Source organism: Phacochoerus africanus, chromosome 5 (assembly GCF_016906955.1).
Source record: "Phacochoerus africanus isolate WHEZ1 chromosome 5, ROS_Pafr_v1, whole genome shotgun sequence".
NCBI classification, from domain to species: domain Eukaryota; kingdom Metazoa; phylum Chordata; class Mammalia; order Artiodactyla; family Suidae; genus Phacochoerus; species Phacochoerus africanus.
Genome location: NC_062548.1, coordinates 64576594 through 64601828, shown reverse-complemented (window position 1 = coordinate 64601828; position 25235 = coordinate 64576594). Strand labels below are relative to the sequence as shown.

At 41.8% G+C, this 25235-nt stretch overlaps 1 protein-coding gene across 1 annotated transcript in view; it reads right to left on the bottom strand.

Moving 5' to 3' along the window:
• Window positions 1–5796: 5796 nt before the first annotated feature.
• SUCLG1 (succinate-CoA ligase GDP/ADP-forming subunit alpha) overlaps window positions 5797–25235 on the bottom strand; it is a 34859-nt gene continuing 15420 nt past the window's right edge. Inside the window, exons 3-9 of the mRNA XM_047781654.1 lie at window positions 24574–24690; window positions 20198–20410; window positions 19993–20050; window positions 12372–12455; window positions 10594–10745; window positions 8684–8872; window positions 5797–6040 (exon numbers count right to left, since the gene is read on the bottom strand). Of these exons, the coding sequence (XP_047637610.1) occupies window positions 6014–6040; window positions 8684–8872; window positions 10594–10745; window positions 12372–12455; window positions 19993–20050; window positions 20198–20410; window positions 24574–24690 (840 nt within the window). The 3' untranslated portion in view covers window positions 5797–6013. The remainder of the gene's footprint in view (window positions 6041–8683; window positions 8873–10593; window positions 10746–12371; window positions 12456–19992; window positions 20051–20197; window positions 20411–24573; window positions 24691–25235) is intronic.

The following is a 25235-nucleotide window of genomic DNA, read 5'->3' as shown; positions in this document are numbered from 1 at the left end:
ACCGTTGGCAAATTTACCATCTGGTTCTTCTTTTTCTTTAAAAAAAATTTTTTTAGGGCCTCACCTATGGAATATGTAAGCTCCCAGGCTAAGGGATGAATCAGAGCTGGATCTACAGGCATACACCACAGTCACAGCAACAACAGAACCTTAAGCCACTGAGTGAAGCTAGGGATCAAACTCGCATCCTCATGGATATTAGTTGGCTTCTTAACCAGATGAACCACAACAGAAACTCCTTATCATCTGGTTCTTTACAGGGAGAAAAAATGGTCACCCCTGGTTTTTCTCCAACAGATCAAGGAGCAGGGAAAGGGTGGGGTCCAGATCCTGGTGGGTCTTACTAGGCTGTGGAGCATCAACTTCACTCTCTGAAAGGAACTCATTGAAGGTTCTGAATCTAGAACAGAGAATGGGGAGAGGAGTAAAGATCTAGATGGAGGAGGGAAGTGAGGCAGGGGCACAACTGTGAGTACTCAGTGGAGGTGTGAGCTGATACAGACCTGCCCTGGCTTCCCTTCTCTGTTCTCCTGAGGCCTGGTTCACATGCTCTCCTTCCTCTTAACCCTCCAAAAACCCTCCCCTACTTTCACTTTCAGCTGATGATCTTGTCTACATTTCATTTGAGAAAAGGAAAAAAGAAGAAACAGCAACTCCCTTGTCCTCCCACAGGCAGTCCATGATCCAGAATTTTGTCTCCCTCCCTTCCTCCCCTCCTCCTCTTCCCTCCTCCCTCTTTCTTCCTCCTTCCTCTTCCCTCCCTCCTGCTACACTGAAAAGAAGATGCCTGATCCATCCCTGCGTGGCCTCCCTGAGGCTGTCAGAATAAGATGCAAACCTAGCCCTTGTAATCAAGCAGGACCAAATGGGGTCTTCCACCTGCCTTTGGTTTGTAGTAAAACGCTGGCCTCCTAGGCCTTCCCTGAGTTCCAAAGAATAAGGTTAATCGGAGCAGTGAGAAAATGTAGAAGCAGATGAGAACAATCAAGCAAGATATAATAATAATAATTATGCCATTAAACAAAGTCAAGGACCTTTATTTCCTCCTCAAGGATGATAGATAATATTTAGGGCCAATTCCTTTGAGCTGTTTTGCAGGAACTGAAACCCTCACCAGCTGGAAGAATTTAACTCTATGTTGACCACAAGCACATAGACGCCAATAAGAAAGTTTGGATAAGAAAGTTTGGATAAGAAAGTTAGAATAAGAAAGCTGATGATGTTGACTCCAATTACCTCCCCTCCAACCAATCAGAAGAATGGCCATGAGTTGATCAGGCACTCCGAAATCCCCTTCCCTCACCCTGTCTTTAAAAACCCTTCCCTGAAAGCCATGGGGGACTTTGGGTCTTTTGAACACTAGCTGCCAAGACACCCTGCTCGGTGCCCTGCAATAAATGCTGTGCTTTCTTTCCTTCACCCCAGCCAGTGTCAGTAGATTGGCCTTGCTGTGCACAGATGAGCAGATTCAAGTCTGTTCCAGTAACAACCTTTGGAGATGTCATTAAGTTAAGGCTCTTGAGATGAGGAGACCACCCTGGATTATCCAGGGCACCTAAGTCCAATGATATAAGTATTTTTATAAGAGACACAGAGACCATGAGACAGGAGAGGGGAAGACACGAAGAGGGCAGCAGAGATCAGGAAGTCAAGGAACTCCAGGGAATATCAACAGCCACCATAAGGTGGCGATCTTTCCCCAAAGCCTCAGGAAGGAAGGAGAGCAGACCTGCCACCACTGGAATTTCTGGCTCTGGCCTCCAGGACTGTGAGAGAATCAGCTCCCTGTTTCATTACCCTGTTTGTGGTAGTCTTTTGTGGCAATCCTAGGAAACTAACAGGGGGGCCTCTTTTTACCCTGTCCCTGATGACTTTTTTGTTCACAATGAAAAGATTCAGAATCCTGATACTAAATTAAATCACAAAATTGCTTCAGGATTTATTTCCAGTGCCAAGTAATATATTATCGATAACTTCCACTCTGAGGAAAGGCTCCTGATCACTCTGACTTTCACCGTCCCCACACCCCACCCCCTACCAGAGTCCGGGGCCTGCTGCAGGCAGGAAGTCAGCTGCCAGGGAGGGAGGAATTGGCTTCCCCATCACTATTTCCCTCACTTGCCAGCTGCTGTTCTCACCCTTCTCGGGTTGCAGCAAGGGAACAGGAAAGTTCTTACAGCATCATCATACACTGGCTATATGCTGTCCAGTCGTGGATGGTGTTTGAGAATGACCCTTGACCCCATGGGGTACTCTCAGCATCTCTTCACCCCATCCCTGGAAACTTGTCACCTGCAGGTGCCCTGCTGAAGTGACACACTCTTCTCTGGATCACTGCTTATTCCTTCTCCCACTGCTGGGCATCACCAAAGACCAGCCAGAGCATGTAGGGGAGATCTCCCTGCTCCTTGGTGTCAAGGTCAAAGTTCATGCACATTGAATCATCATTAATTCAGCAGCAGAGATGCTTTCCCTTCCAGATCAGAATCCTAATGAGCTAAAAAGTTATTAAAGGACAGAGCGCCTTTATTTGAATAAAAGCCATGAGTGTTGACCCTCACGTTGTCAGCTCAATTTTCCCTCGGATTATGACGTACCTAACCAGGCTTTTGATCTTGAGTGATTTCAAATCTCAATTTCAGATCTGACAGGGCTCACACCAAATTGTCCAGTCCCAGAGAGCTTTGGTGGAATTCTTGAGAAAGTGAAACGGCTAAGGAACCACAGTGTTCTTTTTCCAGCAGCCTTTCCTAAAGTGGCCGAGACACTTGAAGCATCCATCTCAATTGTTTGAGGTCAGCCCATGAAGAAGAGTCAGGTCCTGTGCCACAGAAGCCAAAAATAAGATTCTACCTGGTGGCCAGCCCTGCAGCTTTCCTCATCTCCTGGCCATGGACCTTGCTCTGACCACGTCCCCCACCAGGGCAAGTCTATCCCACTGGCACCTAAAATTCAAGGGGTGAAGGGTGGGTCACAGTTGTAATTCACAGCTTGTTTTCTGTGCCTCCAATACACCCGGAAAAGCCCAGTTCTGAGCCCCTCCCATTACCTCTAAAGTGAGGGAGTTCAAATGCCCTCCCAGGTCTGGGGACCAGGACAGGTGACGGGAGTTCACATTTGAGTTTTGTCACCAACCCTGTTGTGATTTCAGGCGTTAACCTCCATGAATCTTAGCTCTCCCACCAGAAAAATGAGACTCGATCCATCTTTTTCAGATCTTCTCTCTTACAGCTTCTGTGTGTCATTCAGGCAAAAAGGGACAAAGGCAAATTGTCTAGAAACCACATAAAGAGAATTGTTTCCTTGGCCAGTGCTACCCACCTATAAGCCTCAGGTACAAGTCCTATCCTGCCCCTGTGTCCTGGGCAAAATGCTCCCTGCTGGGTGACTTTGGGGGAACCACTTGAAAAGCCAGCCTTAGGGTTTTACCAGAGGAAACTGTGGTGGGGAGGGATAAACTGGGAGGATGGGATTAACACATACACACTACTATATGGGAAATAGATACCTAACAAGGACCTACTGTAGAGCACAGGGAGGTCTACTCAATGTTCTGTAATAAACTATACGGGAAAAAAATGGATATAGGTATATGTATAACTGATTCACTTTGCTGTACACCTGAAGCAATACAACATTGTAAATCAACTCTACCCCAATAAAGTTTTTAAAAAATAAATAAAATAAAACTAGCCCTTGAAGCAGGAAAAAAAGAAAAAAGAAGAGAAGCAAAAAGAAAAGAAGCAAAGCAAAGCCAAGCCAGCCAGAGAGCAGCCTGGGACCAAAGAATTCACAATTGCACGGTTGCCACCAAGACTGAAACTAGAGTATGAGTCCTGGACTCTCTGAAGACATTGTGTTGTCCCCACCTGATGGTTCCCTTCTCAGGTCCCTGGTCCTTCACCGCCTGAGCCCCAGCGTGCTCTTCTGTAGCTGCAACCCCTCCCTGTGTAGCATCCTACAGCTGTCCTCACTCATCCCACAGGACACTGGTGCTCTGCTATACTCCCTACATTGGCCCTTTCAACACCTCAGAGCACAACAATTAACTGTTTTTTTTCCTGGAGAATACCACTTACATGATTTAATCAATCATGCCTAGGTAATGACATATCAATACAATTCTGGACAACATCATTCAGAGAACCTCCTGGTTGAGGAACCTATTGCTATACCAAGAGAGTGATGCACCCCAACACCACAGGGACCGAAGCTCTGGTGCCCCACCCCTAGACCATTCGTCTCTTCCCTTTGGCTGTTCCTGAGTTGTATACATTATAATAAAAATGTAATCACAAATGTGATGCTTCTAGAGAATTCTGTGAGTTATTCTAGCAAATTGTTGAACCTGAGGGGGTTTGCAGGATGCCCTCAATTGGCAGCCTAGAAGGACGTAAGTATGAGTGGCCTGGGGACACCCAGGACTTGCAGCTGGTCTCTGAAGTGGGGAAAACATGTGGGACTAAACTCCTAAACCCATGAGTCCTAGTTAATTCCTAGGATTTTCAGAGTTGAATTAAATTGTGCAATACCTGGAGTTCCTGCTGCGGCAGGATTAAGGATCAGACTGCAGCAGCTGGAGTTGCTGCAGAGGTGCAGGCTCAACCCCTATAGCCTAAAGGATTCTAGCCTAAAGGATTCTACTCTGGTGCCCTGAGGGTTGGGGGTCAATATGCCCCACTTCAAGACAAGGAAACAGCATGAGTAGAAACTAAAGTCTACTTGACCCAAAGCTGATCACTACTTGGCCCTCAGCCCAGGCAGATTCCTTGGGCTGTGAACCCATCTCCCGACATGACACCTGCTCTTTGTGCCCTCACAGCCTGGGTGGGTGTGGTTATGGGAGCTCTGCAAACATCTGTCCCCCTAGCTCCCACAAAACCTCCTCTAGCCCCTCCTAGGGGTCACTGACCCCGGGCACCTCCTCCAAACTAGCCTGGGTGCTCATCCTCCTTTTTGCATGGTTGGTACCTTCCCAGCCCTCAGGTTCCTACTAGATCCCGGGCCTTAGGAAGGCCTCCCAAACAGCCTTTTTGCGGGGACTTCTCCTAATATAATTTTAGGAAGCTCTTGTTTCCTTCAGGGCAGTTACACCATGTTAGAGTATTTTGTCTCTCCCTCTCCAGAATGTAAGCTCCTGATGGACGCCTTCTCTGTCTTATGCAGTGACAATTATCCACTGGAACTGTTTCTTGTTAACACTCTCCCTTTGAAACAGAAGGATGGCTAACAGATTTCCTGCTATCTTTCAGTGAATGTCTTAAACCTCTAGCAAAGACATGGAGGCTCTGGGTGGGGAAGGGGCGAGCCCTCCAAAGAACCTCGGAAAAACAAAGCATTACTGAAGACCCTCCATTTCTCAATGAGGCAAAAACTGAAACACGGATTGAGCATCTGCCTGTAATCCTGGTGATGGTGACACTGATGGTGATGACAACGATGATAGCACCAACGATGATGATGGTGATGACAATGGTGGCGGTGACAGTGATTAGGTAGCTCTGTCATGTGCAAGGGACTTTACATATTGATCTCTAATCTGCAAAACTATCCTGCAAGAGGGGGGCTGTTATATGCACACATGAGAAAACTATGATTCAAGAGAACTAAAGTTACTCTATGTCTAAGGTGATTAGACAAATGCCAAATGGACATGTTTATACTCATTCTCTCAAAGTTTTAGGTAGCATGTTTGCTGTAAGCCCTCTAAAATACACATCCACATGTGCACATGCACAGACACACACACACACTCCTCCATTCCCAAGGTGGAATAATAAAGTCTCCAACACAGTATTCAAATCAAGTGGTAGATTTATTGGCTGTCTGTTATTCGGTGAGGTGAAACCACCTCAAAGCAGGACACGCTAAACCTTGTTTGGGCTTCCTGTTGCCTCAAAGACCAGCAGCAGGCGCCCAAGCTGACAGTGGATGACAGAAGCAACAGGGCAGGGCTTACAATTCTACAATGATTCATTCCACAGGTTTAGGGAATTTCTCATTCGTTTTGCTTTCATAGCATCTTCCTCTTTTCAAACTCCTTCAGGAACAGAAGAGAGGGAGAAGAGAGAGGGATAAAAAGATTAAAGATACAAATAACATGCACAATCAAAGTGATGCTGAAACCTCTCATCTTTAGGATCCTTTGAACAACCAAAAATTATAGAACTAAAGTGTACTAGGATGTGGTGCTGAAACACAAAATGACAGCTTTCCCATGGGCCTGTGTCAGTCTGAATTTCACTAAAGCCACAAATGGAGCTTCAACTTTATGTCATAAACACACAGGCTGAGAGGTTTTGAATTAGACTTATTTCCTACTGCAGTATTATCGTTATGAGCCGAGAAACCTGACTGTGCTTATCCAAACTTTTAATGCTATATGTGAACCACACCAGCCCTTTTAATAAGGCAATGGAAACAGGTTTGTTTAGCTTCTCAGAGACTAAAACTAAATGCAGATTGAGTTCAGATTTAAACAAAATGTCAAGAACCTCAGAAATATATGAAAAGGAAATAATACTGGAAATCACATTTCTCTGGATTTTAACAATCAGAATACAGCAAAATGTGCAGATGCCTGCTGCCACCTACTGGACTATGTCCCTTTCTTCTCCTTCTGGCACCCCTGTATTATGGATGTTGGTGCATTTAAAGTTGTCCCAGAGTTCTTTGAGAATCTCTTCATTTCTTTTCAGTACTTTTTCTCTTTTCTGTTCCACATAAGTGATTTCCACTAGCCTGTCCTCCACCTTGCTTATTTGTTCTTCTGCCTCCTGTATTCTGCTATTGGTTGCTTCTAATGAATTTTTTATTTCAGTTATTGTATTTTGCATCTCTGCATGCTTAAGTTTTAAATCTTGTATTTCTTTGCTCAGTGTTTTCTGTAAATTATCAGTCTTTGCCTCCAGTTTATTTCCAATGTCTTGCATCATCTTCAGCATCATCATTCTAAAGTCTTTTTCCTGGAGGCTGATAATCTCCAGATCACTTAGCTGTTTTTCTGGCTTTTTTCTTTCTCCCTTATCTGAGTTATAGTTCTCTGCCTCTTCATTTTTATAGGTTTTTGGTGTGATCTCCTTTTTGCAGACAACAGAGTTGTAGCCTCTCTTACTTTTGATGTCTGCCCCCCTTGTGGCTGAAGGTGGTATAGGGGCTTGCTGTAGGCTTCCTGATGGAAGGGACTGGTGCCTGCCCACTGGTAGGTGGGGCTCCACCTACTGGAGTATGATGACAATACGTCTCCAGTGTGAACTTAAGCAGGTGCTTTCCCCTTCCTTCCCCTCTTACAAATAATTTTTTTTCACATATTCACTAACCATCCAGATTTAAACACTGTAGCACACAGTGTCATATTCCAAAAGACAAAATCAAGCAAAGGTTCAATTAAACAAGGAGCTCATGTTATCATCCTCAAGACAAAAGAAGGCAAAGTAGATTATGCCAAAACATTGCTCCCAGCTGGGAAAACAATCTGGGCCTGTTTTCAGCAGGTGCACAGTTTTTTGTTTGCTTTTTTGGTAAAGGCTAGAATTAACATAAAAGTAAAGAGTGACAGAGAGCCTTAAATGTTCACTTAAAGAAATAGGCTGAAAATCATTGCAAAGACTATGCAAAAAGTCATGCAAAAGACAAATCATTTAGAGTACTTAAACTGCAGTGTCCTACCAGAAAGAGAAAAGCAAAGCAAATGGTGAAGTTGACTTTCTGCCTCTAAAAAAATAATGGCATCCCAGCACAGCAAGGGCCTGAAACTAAAGGCTGAGACTCCCTTTAAGACTCAAACCTCTTCTTTAGATCTCCCTCCCTCCTGACTCCCTCTTCATCCAGTTTTCATGTTAGTCAGCCTTCAACCTCTCTCCCTGGGGAAAAAAACCCCTATAGAATCAGCATAGCTATACCCCAAAGACCCTCTAATGAAAAAAAAAACAAGGCAGGGTAATTTTCCATAGCACCCTCAAAAGGGAATTCACAGCACTTACAGACTCTGAAATGTTTTCCTGGATGTTTTGTTTGGTTGGTTGTTTATTTGGCTGCACCTATGGCATGAGGATGTTCCTGGGCCAGGGACTAAACCCACACTGTAGCAGCAACCCAAGCCGTTGAAGTAACAACATTGGATTTGAACCCCTGAGCCACAAGAGAGCCCCCAAAAAGCTTTTTTGTATATCGTATCTTACTGCTTCCAAAAGAGCAAATCTAAATGCTTAAAGAATGAAGGTTTTGGGAGTTCCTGTTGTGTCTCAGCATTAAAAACAAAACAAAACAAAACAAAACCCAACTAGTATCCATGAGGATGTGGGTTCAATCTCTGGCCTCACTCAGTAGGTTAAGGATCTGGCATTGCCATGAGCTGTGGTGTGGGTCGCAGATGTGGCTCAGACCCCACGTTGCTATGGCTGTGGTGTAGGCCAGCAGCTGCAGCTCCAATTCTACGCCTAGCCTGGGAACTTACATATATGCCTCAGGTGCAGGCCTAAAAAGCAAAAAATAAAATAAAATAAAGTTTTTTAATCAGAACATTATCCCTGATCCTGCCCATATAGGACATTAGCAAAATAGCTGAAGACTGTTAAGCTCACACCAGAAAGACACAAACAGAAAAGACCATGGTTTCCATGCCCTACACGGCCTCCCATTTAAAGCCCATGATTCAAAGCACCCAGGCCACTGTCGCACTCACCTTATAGATGGTGGTTCCCAGCTGTGCGGGAGACATGCTGACCACAACTCCTGCACTCTGCAGGGCTGTGATCTTCTCTTTAGCGCCACCCTTTCCTCCAGCAATAATTGCCCCTGCATGACCCATTCTTCTGCCAGGAGGAGCAGTTAAGCCAGCAATGAAGGACACCACCGGCTTGGACTTGGGACCCTGGAAAGTGAGATTTTAAACACTAATGAATAAGCTGATCAAAACTGGACCTCCAATTCATGGCTCTGCCAGGAAATGGTAGATGGCGAGGGCCCATCACTCATTTTCACTAAGAAATCAGTACAAATACTGATCTATGCCTGAAGCCACTTGCATTCTCCTTTAACATGACTCAACTTTTCCTACAAACTCCAGAAAACAATCCTGAAACAAAACTGTTACCTATTTTTTTGTTTTTGTTTTTATGGCCACACCTGCAGTATACGCAAGTTCTTGGGCTACAAGTCGAATCAGAGCTAGAGCTGGGGACAGCCATGGCAACACCAGATCTAAGCTGCATCTGCAAACTATGCTGCAGCTTGCAGCAATGCCAGATCCTTAACCCACTGAGTGAGGCCAGGGATTGAACCTGCATCTTCACAAAGGTAACGTCAGGTCCTTATTAACCTGGTGAGCCACAATGGGAACTCCTGTCATCTCTTTAGGTATTAAACTTCGACTTCACTGGCACAAGCTGTGGCAACTCTGCTGTACATTTCTAGGCCATTTAATGCCAGTCCTACAACCACACTGAGAGGAAGGCATCCTGTGTCCCTATTTTGCCAAGGAGGAAAATGAGGCACAGTGAAGTTAGGGAAAGTGCCCAAAGTCATGCGGCTTCTAAGTGGCAGACTGAAGCCAAACTGCTGAGGATTAGTGAGATAGTAAAAATTAACGGAAGAGATCCAGAGAGTGACGGGAAAGTTGAGTTTAAAATTACCACAAAAGAAAATCAAGTGGCTCTTGAAAATTCCTTCTGGTACACATAAATAGGGACTGTTGTATGTATACTACCTCAGATGTCATTGTTCCTTTAACTCCCCGGTATTCATTTAACTTTGGTGCACTCACTCTCGATCTATTTCACAAGCACAGACACAAGTTCCTTAGCTCTGCCCCCTCGCCCAGCCTCCTGCAGATGCGTCTCCCTCACTGCCAGTGGTCAGAGTTGGGGACATCCTGGAAACCATCTGCACGCTCTCCCCAGGTCTTCGTCCCAATGGTCCAGAGCACACGTTCACTGCCCAAGTGGGGGCTGGAGGGTGTGGGAGCGGCTTCCCTCATTCCTATGCCCTCTCTCTTCCCACCACTCTCCTTCACCCCAGGAATAGAGGTGAATTCCAGTAAGTTAAATGAAATATGATACAACTCCACGCTCTTCTATTTGTTTAATTCTAAGGGAGACCAACAAGGAAAGCCTTCCCAGGACAAAGTTAACAAAGCTTCTCTACTTGACCTTTGAAGCACAGGGCTTCTCTACAAGGAGAAGCTGAAGCCAGAGCGAGGCAAGATCCTGGGAAAGGGTCTAAAGAACAGGATCTTACACAGTCAGCCTTGACAAAGAGAAAGGACACCAACGACAGGTGAAAATGTAAATGTGCAGGTCAAGTGGGAGCTCTCCCTGCCTGATGGCCAACCGACCTACCAGGAAGTGTGAGGACATGCCTGGGGGAGAATTCATTAGAGAAGCAGAGAATAGGCACCGCAGGAAACTGGGAGGAGAAACCACCCAGAGTCAAGGTTTCCTGAGCAGCCCAGTACTTCAGCTCGACAAGGTTCAATTTTATCTTTCATGTTTGCTTGAAAAAATTCATCTTTGGAAAAACCAAAAATAACTGTTAACACAAACCTGTGGTATTATTTAAGAGCAAAGAGCTGTATTTTTTCAAACCCAAACCTACTGAATTATGTTGCTTCAAAAATTCTGCAGCATTCTCTTCCGCATTACCACCAATTTCACCAATCAATATGATGCCTTCTGTGGCTGGATCATTCAGAAAGATTTCAAGGCAATCAGTAAAATCTGTTCCATTGAAAGGATCACCTCCAATGCCTGGAAAAGTCAAAGAATATCAACACCAAAAACTGAAGGATGAACCATGTACTTTAGTCAAGAAATGTTGTTTGAACTGGTTTTTTATTTTGTCTACACCTTTCTTACCTTTATCTTTAAATGTGTTATCACTCTTGCACTGCACATTTAAAAACCACCTATAATGTTACATAAATGCTAAATGGTCGTTGGTTCCTGTTATTCACAAAATAGCCCTCTTTCTGTTTTAGTTCTTTATTAAGACTCTTCCCTCCCACAGAATTTTTCCTGGTAGCTCTTTAAAAATGAGCATTTTAAGAAAATGTGTATTTGTGAGAATATCTTGCAAGAATGACCGAACATGACGTATTTCTTTGCACAAGGTATTTGATGAGGACAAGTTAAGGCAGAGTCTCAGGCGGAGGGGAGGGCGTCCTGACCCCTCTCCACTCTTCCCTCAGACCCCAGTGGTGGAGACCACACATGGGGGCACTACTACAGGCACATGGCTTTTCAGCACAAGCAGGTAGACAGGACTCAGACATGTTCCCTACAGACTGGCTGTTTAAAATTTTGAAGTTATAAACTTCTTGAAGGCAGGATTGGCGTCCTACTCTTCAATGCATCAGGGAAGAATGAACTTGAGGAAGAGAAGCCACGTTGGCTGAGTGTCAGCATGTGTCCAGTACTGGGCCCTAGCGCATGTCAGACCTGCCGTCTCCTGATCCTTCCAAACTCCCTGCAATGGGAATCACTACTCTCATCTTACACATTAAAGACACAGGCTGGAGAACACAGAAACTGCCACTCTGTTTCAAAACCTTTTCCTCTTCACACTAAGTTACCTTGTGTCGAAAATTGGACTTTTATACACAGAAAAGCTCTATTCATGTTTAATACTAATTTTATGAACTTGAGTCTTAATAAAGATACTCCAAGGCTACATTTTATCATTTTTTACCATAAAAAGCTACCTTTGAAAAGCTTTTAAAAGATAGTCTAAAAAGTGGAAAGAGTATTTTCAAAAATGAGAAATTTGCCTGGCTTTTGGCAACAAATAACGAAATTATTTTAAAAAAGTAAAAGCTTTTCTATAGTTATAAATCAGTGGGCAGTAGTATGATGTGACAAAGGGAGAGATTCTGCAGAGCTCAACCCTTCTCCACCTGGATCTTTCTCGTCTTTACTGATGAGAAAAGGACAACGTGTCAGCACAGTGACACCACAGAGGGTTTGCCTGAAGAGTAAGATAATGAACCGCAAGAACTCAGTGACTGAAGCACTGAGTGACGGCTGGTAAGGATAACAAAATGCTAATTACAGTAGAAAGTCCTATTAAGGCCCATTTCTTCCCAGCAAGCAAAGTGGGTGCTGTTTTCAGGGACCAAGACTCTCCAGGAACCACGTGTCCCAAGATGTTTGCTCTGCAATGCAGAAGTCACATCTTGAACCACAAATCTTGGAAATACAATAGTAAACTTCATATATAAGCAAATTAAATTCCAGGTCATAACATCTTCTTAATAAAATGGCATCACAATCTCTCACAAATGATTGAACCATTAATTATCACTGTACTTATTCAATGAAGATACTGCCCTCCAATAAGATGAATTTGGCCCCCCCCAAAAAAAAAAAATCCCTCACCAACACACAAAGACTGCCCCAAGCCAACTTGTGTTGTTTGATGAACTGCTTCATAAGTCAGGGTGCCAGATCTGGACACGATACCTTAAAGAAGGAGAATTCAAAAATATTAGATTGTGTTCATATGATTATCATGCAGTAAAATAAATTACAAACACAACAATATATAAAACCCATTCCATAATCTGACATCCAAATAAACAATATTGTCAGGTAATGAAATAAGGAAAAGGATTAAATTAGAACAGAGAGGTTTTAAAAGATAGAGAAGGAAGTATTTTATTAGAGTTGTTTTATGACTATGAAAGCAATTAAGAAAGACCTAATGTCTTCCACATAAAATGACTTTCTACTGCAGACACACAGTAAAATGGAATAATAAATCTATAAAAAGGTCCATACGGGGAAAAAAAGGCATAAATTTCAAGTTTTAATCTTTGGCTAATAACCCTGGTTTAGGAAAATAAATTCATATAGTTAGGCTTGCTGTCTCCTGATCACATACTGATTCCTCAAGTCAGACCACTGTTCTCCTCTAGTGGTTCAGTAAGAGACTGTCAGTGGTGCCGGAGAGTCTGTGGTGACTGTCTTTCTTGCTGGACTGTAACCTCCAGGGGGTCAGCAAACAAGACGGTTTTCCCCGCCCTTGCATTCCCAGTATTGAGCACAGTTCATTCAGGCACAGAAGGAGCTCAATAAATATTTACAGAATGGGTCAAAACTGAAAATCAATGCAGTACTGTCACCCTCTTAAACAAAATCTAATTTCCAATAGGTTTAAGACCATTCACTAACTGGACCCTACATCACCACTAACACCAACCCCCACCTGTCTCATTCGTCAGTTTTTCCCTATTCTCAGAGCTTTCTTTCCATCTACATCCTCTCTCCTTAATACTCTGTGGGGCCTTTCATAACCAAGAAGATTAGGTAGGTAATGCCTATGTACGTTTGGTGCATTAGCTTTTAAACAAAGTATAATCGGTAACTTAGTTGTACATCTCTGTATGCAATTACGTAATCTCCTTTCCACTCCTACCTGATCCTTATAATAGGATTATGTTCTTGTTCATGTAACACCCTAGATTACTGGGAAGCACCACTATTTTATTTATTCTAATCTTTTGATGGATCAGGATAATAATCAGGGGATAGTAACATTAGGATTTTGTCACTCTTTTAAGGGGCTTTCATCTAACTATGTAAACGATATTTAACTTATAAATGCAAACTGCATACCCTTATAGTGTTGAAAGAAATGTTTTTAGGGCAGATTATACTTGCTACCCTTAAAGTATATGTAGTAAAAGAGACTATCACTTCAAAATACTTATCATATGGATACTTCTGGTTCCAAAAAGCAGAGGTATCTTCCTGTATTCTTCCTGCTGAGTACAAGTAAAAACCCTGGATGTTATATATATAGCAAATCTAAGAAATCTCTGAAAGAGAGAAGACAGAGTCACTCGAGACTCAAGAGTGACACAACGGTAAGTTCCCTGGGTTTGCTTCTGCCTCGTGTATCCAGATACAGAACTAAAGAGGCCAGCAGCCTAGAAATACATAAGGGCACAGAACTTTCCCACCCTTGGCCCAAACACCTGCTCTCTCTAGCAAAACAACTAAGGACAGCCTAGCAAAACAAAACTTTTAGCCAATTATAATACTCCATACCAACCACATACTACAGAAAAAAACTGTGGCTCCACCTCTATTCACATGACCAAAGGCCGGAAAAGAATCCTAGTCTTCCACATTTATAAGGCTGTAATAAGGCACCCCAAGATACCTGCCAGGATGGTGAAAGAGAAAGCCAAGAATACAGCTGGGACTTTCATCTACACAAGCTGGTAGGAAGCCCCTCCCCACCCCCACACCATCAGGGGAAACCAGGTTGGAAGCCTGGCTGTCCATCCTCATCTGGCAGTTATGACATCTCTCCATTTCCTTGGCAGGGTGGTATAGAGGGCCTAAGGGAGAATCAGGACTTTCACCATCACCCGGCAATAACAACTCTGTCCCCAGTAAAGTGTCAGGGGAACCAAATAAGGAGCTGCAATTATCATCCTCAGTAAGGAGGTGCCCACCCACTCTAGTACCAATAGAGGTAAGTAAGAAACTTGGACTTCTACCTCCACCTGGAGTTAACAAGGTACCTCCCCCCAATCCCTGCTGAAGCAGTGAGAATTAAAGTCAGCTAAAAAAGAAGGTTCACATAAAACCCAATTTCATAATATAATACCTCAAACATCCAGGTTTCAACTGAAAATCATCTGGCATACCAAAACCTGGGAGATCTTAAACCGAATTTAAAAAGACAATCAATAGATACTAACACCAACATGAGGGAATATTAGAATTATCTAACAAGATTTTAAAGGGGCCATAACAAAAATGCTTTTAAACAGTTGTCAACATGCTTGAAACAAAAAGTAGAAGCCTGGAGTTCCCGTTGCGGCGCAGTGGTTAACGAATCCGACTAGGAACCATAAGGTTTAGGGTTCGATCCCTGGCCTTGCTCTGTGGGTTAAGGATCCGGCATTGCTATGAGCTGTGGTATAGGTTGCAGATGAGGCTCAGATCCAGTGTTGCTGTGGCTGTGGTGTAGGCTGGCGGTTACAGTTCCAATTAGACCCCTAGCCTGGGAAACTCCATATGCTACAGGGACGGCCCTAGAGAAAGGCAAAAAGATGGGGAGAAAAAAAAAGAAAAAAAAAAGGAGACTTATCAAAGAAATATGAAGGCTCAGTTAAAAAAAAAAAGCATATATATGTGTAGAGGGACCAGGAAGGAAGAACATAGTAAACAAAAGAAGGAACAAATAAATAGACTTTATTCTTTATCCTGAGTTTTCTAAAAGGAAGAAATAAAACTGTCTCTATTTGTAGATAAAATGATTGTCTACACAGAAAATGCTAAGGAATCTACCAAGAAAACCCTAACAAGTACAGCAACACTGCAAGATACAAGATAAACAAACAAAAATCAATTGTATTTCTACATGGACACCAACATTAACACACAAAAAATTTACAAAAGAAAAAAAAAGGAAAAGAAAAGAAACAGGTTAAATCTAACAAAACATGGACAGGCATGTATGCTAAAGACTATGCAATGCTTATGAAAGAAATCAAAGGCAATCTAAATAAATGAAGACATAATGTGTTCAGAATTGGAATATTCAATAGAGTAAATATGTCTATTAACCCCAGACTAACATACAGATTTAACACAATTCCTATCAAAACCCCACCAAGAGTTTCTACAGACAGAAACAAGATCATCTTTAAAATTACATGAAAAAGTAAAGGAACTAGAATAGCTAAAATTGAAAAAAAAAATAAAGTGCAAAGAAGCAACCTACCCATCAGGTATTGGTGAAACCCAGAAACAGACCAACACAAACAGGTCAACTGATTTTTGACCGAAATGGAAAAACAATTCAATGGAAGAAAAATAATCTTTTCAACAAAGGTGCTGAAGAGCAACTGAACATGAGTAGATGAAAAGAAGCTTGTAAGTCTCACATCTAGAAAAATTAATTGAAACTAGATCATGAGATTTAAATGTAAAACTAAAAATATTTCAGGAAAAAAATAGGTAGTTAAGGCTAGGCAATGAATTATTAGACTTGAGGTCAAAAGTATACTTCATAAAATAAAAAAACTGATGTTTTGACTAACAAAATTAAAAACTTTTGCTTTCTGGAAGAGCAGGAAAACAAAGCTACAGAGTAGAAGAAAAATCTGCAGGCCAAATATCCAACAAAGTACTGGTATCTAGAATATAAAGAACTCTCAGAACTCAACAGTAAAAAAAAAAAAAAAAAAAGCAAATAATTCAACTGGACCACGGGCAAAAACACATGAAGAAACATTTCACTGAAGAAGATATGCAGATGACAAACAAGCACCTGAAAAGACGTTCACTATCATTAGTCCTCAGGGGAATGTAAATTAAAACTACAACGAGATATCACTGAACACTGAACAGAATAGCTACAATAAAAAATAGTGACACTACAAATGCTGGCCAGGATGTGGAGAAATTGGATCACACATACCCTGGTGATGGAAATGTAAAACAGTATAGGGAGTTCCCGTCGTGGCAGTGGTTAACGAATCTGACTAGGAACCATGAGGAACCATAAGGAACCATGAGGTTGCGGGTTCAATCCCTGCCCTTGCTCAGGGGGTTAAGGATCCAGCGTTGAGTGAACTGTGGTGTAGGTCGCAGACACAGCTCGGATCCCGCGTTGCTGTGGCTCTGGCATAGGCTGGCAGCCACAGCTCCGATTAGACCCCTAGCCTGGGAACCTCCATATGCCTCGGGAGTGGCCCAAGAAATGGCAAAAAGACAAATAAATAAATAAATAAATAAATAAATAAATAAATAAATAAAAATAAAAAATAAATAAAACCGTATAGCCACAGTGGATAACAATTTGGAAATTTCTTAAAAAACATGCAACTCTCTTACAGCCCAGCAACTGCACTCCTGGGCATTCATCCCAAAGAAATGAAGACTTGTATTATACAAAAATCAGCACCCAGATGTTTCTAACAGCCTTATTTGTAAAAGTCTCAAACTGAAAACAACCCTGGTATTTTTCAACAGACGACAAAACAAACTGTGGTAGGTTCATATCTTGGAATACTACTCAGCAACAGAAAAGCATGAACTACTGATAACAACAATCTGGATGAATCTCCAGAAATTACACCAAGTGAAAATGGCCAATCCCAAAAGGCTACATACTATATGATCCCATATAAACCGCATTTCTGCAATGAAAAAATTTTAGACAAGATTATTAGTTGACAAGAATTAAGAAGGGAACGGCAGTAGGAGGGAAGTGGGTGAGGCTCTAATAGGGCAAGATGAGGGATCCCTGCAGTGATGGAAGATCCTTTATCTCTACTGTATCAATGTCAACATACTGACTGTAAGACTGTATTATAGTTGCACAAGATGTTACCATTGGGGGCCACTGAATAAAGGGTACACAGAGGTCTGTATTATTTCTTAGAACTACATGGGAATTTACGATGACATGAATACAAAAAGCCTAATTAAAATAATTTTTTAAAAAGGATGTAGGAGTTAAGCATGTCACATGTGGTTGAGAGCGAAAAAAATGTCTAACATAAATGAATAAAAATATCGTATAATTAAATATCAATCTGGAATACAATCACTTTCTTCAATAACATTAATTAGCTATTATACAATTTGATTAGCTATCATTTACACAAGCTAGAAAGCCACTATACTATTGTACTACTATATTATATTATGTCCCATTCAGAAATACCCAAGGGTCTAGAAGTTCCCATCATGGTGCAGCGGAAATGAATCCGACTAGGAACCATGAAGTTGCAGGTTGGATCCCTGGCCTCACTCAGTGGATTAAGGATCCGGTGTTGCCGTGAGCTTGTGGTGTAGGTCGCAGACGCAGCTCGGATCTGGCATTGCTATGGCGTAGGCCAGCAGCTGTAGCTCCGATTCGTCCCCTAGCCTGGGAACCTCCATATGTCGCAGGTACGGCCCTAAAAAGACAAAAAAAACAAAAAAAGAAAGAAAGAAAGAAAGAAATACCCAAGGATCTGAAAAAATCTTTCCTTTCCCTAAACTTCTAGCTTAAGGACTGGAAGTCAATAAGTCAAGAATATTAGTACTGGTATCAAAATAGGAATGGTTAGTATAAAAATCATCTTTTCTCCTTTACCTCCTTGAAAATCTCATAGTCTCTCATATTTTATATGATTTTTTAATGTCCTTTATCAAAGGAATTAAAGGCAGTCTCCCAAAGGACTGCTTCATCAATGTGTTACCACCATTTGGAGAACCAAGGTCAAGAACTTCCTTGCACTTTTCTTAGTTGTTTTTGAGTTTTATGGGCACCTTAAAAAGCAGGGTAGTAATCAGAAAGGCAACTCAGCACAGAGCCCACATTCCATGCTCTCCTGAAGTTCACAGCAGTAACCACATTCAAAACAGACCCAAGTGTGTAAAGAATACTCAAATACATGTTAGAGAGTCAGTGATTAAGTGGATTAGGCCCAACCAGAACTAAGATGGCCCATGTAATTCCCTGTAACCTCTCTAAGAGAACTTGGTAAATTCCCTCCTAGCAGCAGGGCTGACAGCTCTAAGAGCCATTAGTAATAAAGAAAAATCATGACTTGGAGTTCCCATCATGGCTCAGTGGTAATGAACCCAACTAGGATCCATGAGCACAAGGGTTTGATCCCTGGCCTTGCTCAGTGGGTTAAGGATCTGGTGTTGCCATAAGCTTTGATGTAGGTCACAGACGGCTCAGATCCTGTGTTACTATGGCTATGGTGTAGGCTGGCAGCTGCAGCTCTGATTTGACCCCTAGCCTGAGAACTTCCATATGCCACACATGTGGCCCTAAAAAGAAAAAACAAAAAAGAAAGAAAAATCATGACCTTTAACCCAGTCCTACAAACTACACAACTAACACACTAACACCCACCACATTATCTATTCTTAGTATTTACAGGCATGGTTTATAGATAAAGTACTATAACCTATATTATGACGGAGAAACAGTATAGTTTCACCTTCCTGAGTTAGGTGTGAAGAGGCTAAATAATGGGTTAACTTTGAAATGTTATTTCCTTGAGGAACTAAGCAAGTCTCAGTATGATTTTTCCAAAATATTTTGAAAAAGCCTGTGATATCCAACAAGGCAAAGTAATTCTAGAACAGGACACAGAAAGAAAGACTAATAGTAAAAATATTTACAGTACATCTATCTGACAAAGGACTTACACACAGAATATACAACCCCCCTATAATCAATAATTACATTAAAAATTATGTACAAAGACAACCCAGTAAAAAATGTACAAAAATCGTGAACAGGTAATTCAAAAAGAAGATGTATAACTTTTCAATAAGTACAGAACATCATGTGTCATGGGGGAACTCATATTTAAACTACAATGAGATAATGTTTTACTTCCAGCAGAATGGCTAAAGTTAAAGACAGACAATACTAAATGTCTGATGTGGAATGACTGGAATACACACATCAACACTGGGAGTGTAGAATGCACACGCGCTGTGCAGAACTATTTGGCAACTTCTCCAAAAGTTGAACACAGTTTGACCCTAGGACTTAGCAATCTCATTCCCAGGCATTTTACACAAGAGAAATAAAAACTTATTCACAAAAAGGACCTGTACACAAAAGTTCACCTTAGCCTTACTCATAATGGCTCAAACCTGTAATGAAACAATAGAAATGTTCATCAATACGAACAAATTGTGGTATAATCACTCAATAAAATATTACTTAGCAAGAAAAGGAAATTCACTCTTGACACCTGCAAACTCCTGGAAGAATCCATATGTTCCCTTCTGAGCAGGAAAAGAATCTTTTAAAAACCCTAAAAATACTTCTAGATTCTGTAGAACTATTATTGTTTCTCAAACATCAATTCAGGATATACAATCAAAATTTCCCTGGTAAATTTCATCAAAGTTAAATTAATTAAAATAAATTTGATTCACAGTGAGATTCTCGTCATGAGTTTTGAGCCTTGAGCTTTGGGGCCAGTTTTGTTTTTAAATCTATAAAAGACATACTCACCAATTCTTCCTTTCTTGTGAATATGGCCAGGCATGATGCCAATTTTGCATTCTCCAGGCTGAAGAGAAGTAATTCACAATTTCAGAAAAGTGAAAAAAAAAAAACAAAAAACCTATACCTCCTAGGTCACACACACAAATAAACTTGGACTGACTCAGAGCCCTGAGAGGCTAAAATCAGGCTTATCTTTGTTTCTGACACTCACATTGATGACTCCAGGGCAGTTTGGCCCGATCAGCCTCGTCTTTCCCTGGCGCAGCAGCCTGTGCTTTACCCGCACCATGTCCTGCTGCGGGATGCCTTCAGTGATGCACACGACCAAGGGCACTTCTGCATCGATGGCTTCATTAATGGCGGCAGCAGCAAAAGGGGGAGGGACATAAATGACAGATGCTGTCGCTCCGGTTTGTTCTTTGGCCTGAAATGTGAACCACAAAGCACTTTATTACTGGTTAAGTCACAAGGTCATAAACGCTGTAAAAGAAATTCAAAACCATGATTTAACTAATGTCCTGGAATTGGGAAAGGACACCACCAGGAGACATTGGATGTCTTCATTCTTCCTGTTAACAAGGTCACTTTGCTGTCAAAAAAAGAGCAGAAGAGGAGTTCCCGTCGTGGTGCAGTGGTTAACGAATCCGACTAGGAACCATGAGGTTGTGGGTTCCATCCCTGCCCTTGCTCAGTGGGTTAACGATCCGGCGTTGCCATGAGCTGTGGTGTGGGTTGCAGCTCAGATCCCACGTTGCTGTGGCTCTGGTGTAGGCTGGCAGCTCAGCTCTGATTAGACCCCTAGCCTGGGAACCTTCATATGCCACAGGAGCAGCCCAAGAAATGGCAAAAAGACAAAAAAAAAAAAAAAAAGCAGAAGCATGTCCTCCTTTCTGCCCTTCTGGGATGTCTCTCTGAATCGAAAGGCCCTCCCATTTCCTCAAGAATGTAAGTCAGTAAAGCTGAAAGCACTACGTTTGTGCCCCCTCATTCCTGGGCCCTGTTTATTTTTGTTGTTCTATAAGACAGCTTACCACCTATGCAGTACCAAAGACCCTGTACCTGCTCAGGAAGAAAAAGGACCAATGAGACCTAAGTTGCAGAACTCAGCTCTCAAACATCTGTGAAAAATATGTCACATTTGATAGATATTATGAAGTAGTAAAATGAAGTGGTTTTTTCCCCAGTTGCCAATTTTTACTCTAAATGCATGCTGATTAGAAATAAACTAAAATGCACATGCATAAATGGCCACAAAATAAGAATGGCTCAGGTAGGATTAGCATCTACTCCACATCACCCCTCAACAATGCAAAGCACTTACAATCAATCAGACCATTGTCCTCTCTGCAGCCTTGACAAACACTCTACAAGTATCAGAAGAGATAGAGCTTCTACCTCCTTCTCTGGACATGTCTCTTCTCCTGTAAGGAAAGCTCCCTGAAGACAGAGATCTCAGTCATCTCTGACTCTCCAAGAATGGCAGCCCCTATTCTGTGAGAGGCCCTGAGAGACCGCACAGATCTCAGGTAAGGCTTTACCATAAGCCGGCATGTTTAGTGGCCCAACCTGCAAGTCGAGATGCTGAGGCCAAGAAATACTAAGCACCTTGCCTGAGGTTACACAACTAGGAAGTAGTAGAGCCAAGATTCAAACCTAAGTATATCTGATTTCAGACAATTCTTTTTTTAATCAAAGCAGGCTGCCTCCCTATAAATGTTAAAATGTAACTCAAGATAAAAATCAAAACATTTTGGAAGGCTGTGCCATGTGAATATTACAGTGGATACAAATATTAAGTTAAAGAACATACAAGTACAACTTGGAGAGGCAGAAGTAAAAGAAGGTATCTTTGAGAATCATCCCGAAATGACCTCCCACATTCCCAAAAGCCACGGAGCTTTCTCTACTGCATCCCTAATAAAAAGAGGTACCTTGACAATGACAGAATATTAAGTCAAAGGATGCTGACTTGCCAGGGGTTCAAAATAATTTAAAATAATGTTTTTAAAAACTATATTCAAGGTTATAACAGAGAAGTAGGGACCAAAGGAAAAAACAAGGTTGGAACCAACCGAAATGAGATAATAGTCATGCAGGTATTTTATGGAAGATATATCCCATGGGTTTCTAACTCTTAAAGCCACAAACACTTTAAGAAGCTGGACTGTGACAAGAGGGTCTATGCTGGCAAATAATACTGGCTAAAAGGTATCCATCCTACTCACTCAGAAAGCTCTTTGTAAGAGCTGAACACATGAGAAATAAACAGTATCTGTCAAAAAGCCTACACTATATTCCAAATGTCATATCTATTTGTATCACAATGAATAATAAGCAAATTCCTTACTAAAAGAAAGCAGAAAAAGACCAATGAGAAATCTAGAGGAATTTTCTTTTAAATGCAAAGCAGAAAACTGTAAAGGATTATTCTACAGAAGAGATGATTTTACTCTTTAAATACAATATTCAAAACACAAATACACATAAAACCCCATTTTCACTTTTAAAGTAAAATGAAAATTCCAAATTTGAATAATTGTTTTTCCCTACACTTTAGAATGAAGAATACAAATTAACTTCAATTTGAAGTTAGTATTCCAAAAAGAGATTAAATCCATACATCCGTACTTTAAAAAATGCAATTCTTTAAAGAATGACTTAAAAGTATGTTTAAGAAGAGAGAGAGGAGTATTTTTTTTAACATTAATACACCAATCCCAAGTACAAAGTTTATTTCCTTGTTTTTTTTTTTTTTTTTGGTCTTCTTGTCTTTTTAGGTCTACACCTGCAGCATATGGAGGTTCCCAGGCTAGGAGTCTAATTAGACCTATATCTGCTGGCCTACACCACAGCTCACAGCAATGCCAAATCCTTAACCCACTGAGCAAGGCCAGGGATGGAGCCCACAACCTCATGGTTCCTAGCTGGATTTGTTTCTGCTGTGCCACTATGGGAATTCCTCCTTGATTTTTTTTAAACAGCCAAGAATTTGTACTATAGTTTCTTTTACACTACCATGTTTTATATATGCATATAAATGTAGAAAGAAAATGAAAAAATACACTGAGCTTTTTTTTTTAATGGTTACCCCCGAGGCATATGGAAATTACCTACACTGCACCTTCGGCAACAGAAGATCCGTAAAACCCACTGCACCGTGCTGAAGATCGAAACCTGAGCCTCCACAACAATGTGAACCACTGTAGTCAGATTCTTAACCCACTGTGCCACAGTGGAAACTTCCACAGAATTTTTTTACTTTTTTGTCTTTTTGCCATTTCTTGGGCCACTCCCGAGGCATATGGAGGTTCCCAGGCTAGGGGTCTAATCAGAGCTGAGCTGCCAGCCTACGCTAGAGCCACATCAACGCAGGATCTGAGCCACATCTGCGACCTACACCACAGCTCATGGCAACGCCGGATAGTTAACCTACTGAGCAAGGGCAGGGATCGAACCCACAACCTCATGGTTCCTAGTCGGATTCGTTAACCACTGCTCCACGACAGGAACTCCACTTACACAGAATTTAAATTAGCTCTCTATAAAGGCAAAATCTGAGAAGTGGAAACACTCTATAAAATTTTATATACTTTTATATCATCAGAATTTTTATAAGCACATATTAGCTTTGTAACAAAGAATTAAAGTTTAATTTTTTTATTATTTATTTATTTATTTTTACTTTTTAGGGCTACACCCTTGGCATATGGAGATTCCCAGGCTGGTGGTCAAATCGGAGCTGTAGCCACCGGCCTACACCACAGCCACAGCAATGCCAGAATCTAGCTGCATCTACAACCCACACCACAGCTCACAGCAACGCTGGATCCTTAACCTGCTGAGCAAGGGCAGGAATCGAACTCGTGTCCTCATGGATACTAGTCAGGTTCATTAACCACTGAGTCATGAAGGGAACTCCTAAAGTTTAGTTTTAACATCGCTTTAAAAGTATTAAGAAATCAGCACACTGGGGAAGAGACTAGGACTCTGTGGTTTGTCAATCGGACTCTACAGCTAGGTTTTTCCACATAGACGCATCACATACTACTTACCAATTACTCTGGACCAGGTGAGGTCTGCCACATACCAGCTATGAGACTAACCTCTCTGCACCTGTTGTATCCTTATCTTAAAATGGGGGTGATAACAGCACCTACCTGGAGGTTGTTGTGAGACCTGAATGAGGCCATGTACACCGGGCGCCTGGCACAGTGCCTGGCCAAGTGCCCATTCCCAGTGAGCATTAGGGTACAGGTGGATGCTGACAGGCACACCTCTAAATCCCAGAAGAAGATATGGGAAGGAAAGGAAGATAAGCCAAATAGAAGCCATGCCGCCTCACCTCTTCCCTCAAGAGCCGATGTATATCCATAAACAAAAGTGACTCAGGCTGTGGAGAAAACATCCTGAGCTCACGTGACTAAAGTGAACCCACAGTTTTTACTGCAATTCAAAGTTTTCTAAGTTGGTAGAATTTTAAAGAACAAGTGATTCTCCCAAAAGGGGCATAATTAAGATCTCTAAGCAAGGTATGCTGGCTCTTTCCTTGCTCTTCTTTTCTTGACAAACTCAGGTACCATTAATTACCTCCTTCACAGTATTAAAGACTGGTAGGCCCAGATGCGTCTTGCCTCCTTTCCCTGGAGTGGTTCCTCCAACTAGATTGGTGCCATACTCCAGTGCCTGCTGGCTATGAAAGGTGCCCTGAAGGGAAGAAGCACAAGGCTAGTGAGAAAAGGCAGGCTGGGAAGCCTAAAAGCAATCTTCAACAAAGCTGGGAAAGGAAAAACATAGGTTAAGTATCATCCAGAGAATAGCAGTAACATATATCCCGGCATATTCCCATCGACTTATTTGAACACAGCTTTCAACCTTGAAACACAACAGGCCTCTGCAGAGCCAAAATAACTGATTTTTTAAGGGGGTCTCAAGTCACTCTGTTTTTAAAGGTGGCTAATCATCAGAAACCCCCTGGTATTTACCTAAAAAAAACCCACTTCCTTTTCACTGTTCCTCAATTCCTAATGTTCTCACATCCCTCTTCTACTCAGTTTAAAATCCACAGTCAGTCACTATAATCATTCAGTCACTTAGGCTCGCTCTCACTTCAATTTACACATCTGGCAAAATCATGATCTTGGTTAAATCTAAATCTCCACCTGCTCTAAGACAGTACATGTGCAATAGCTGGAGAAAAAATGAACCATGCTAACTGGTCTCACTTGGAATTGATGAAACCTAACCTTAAG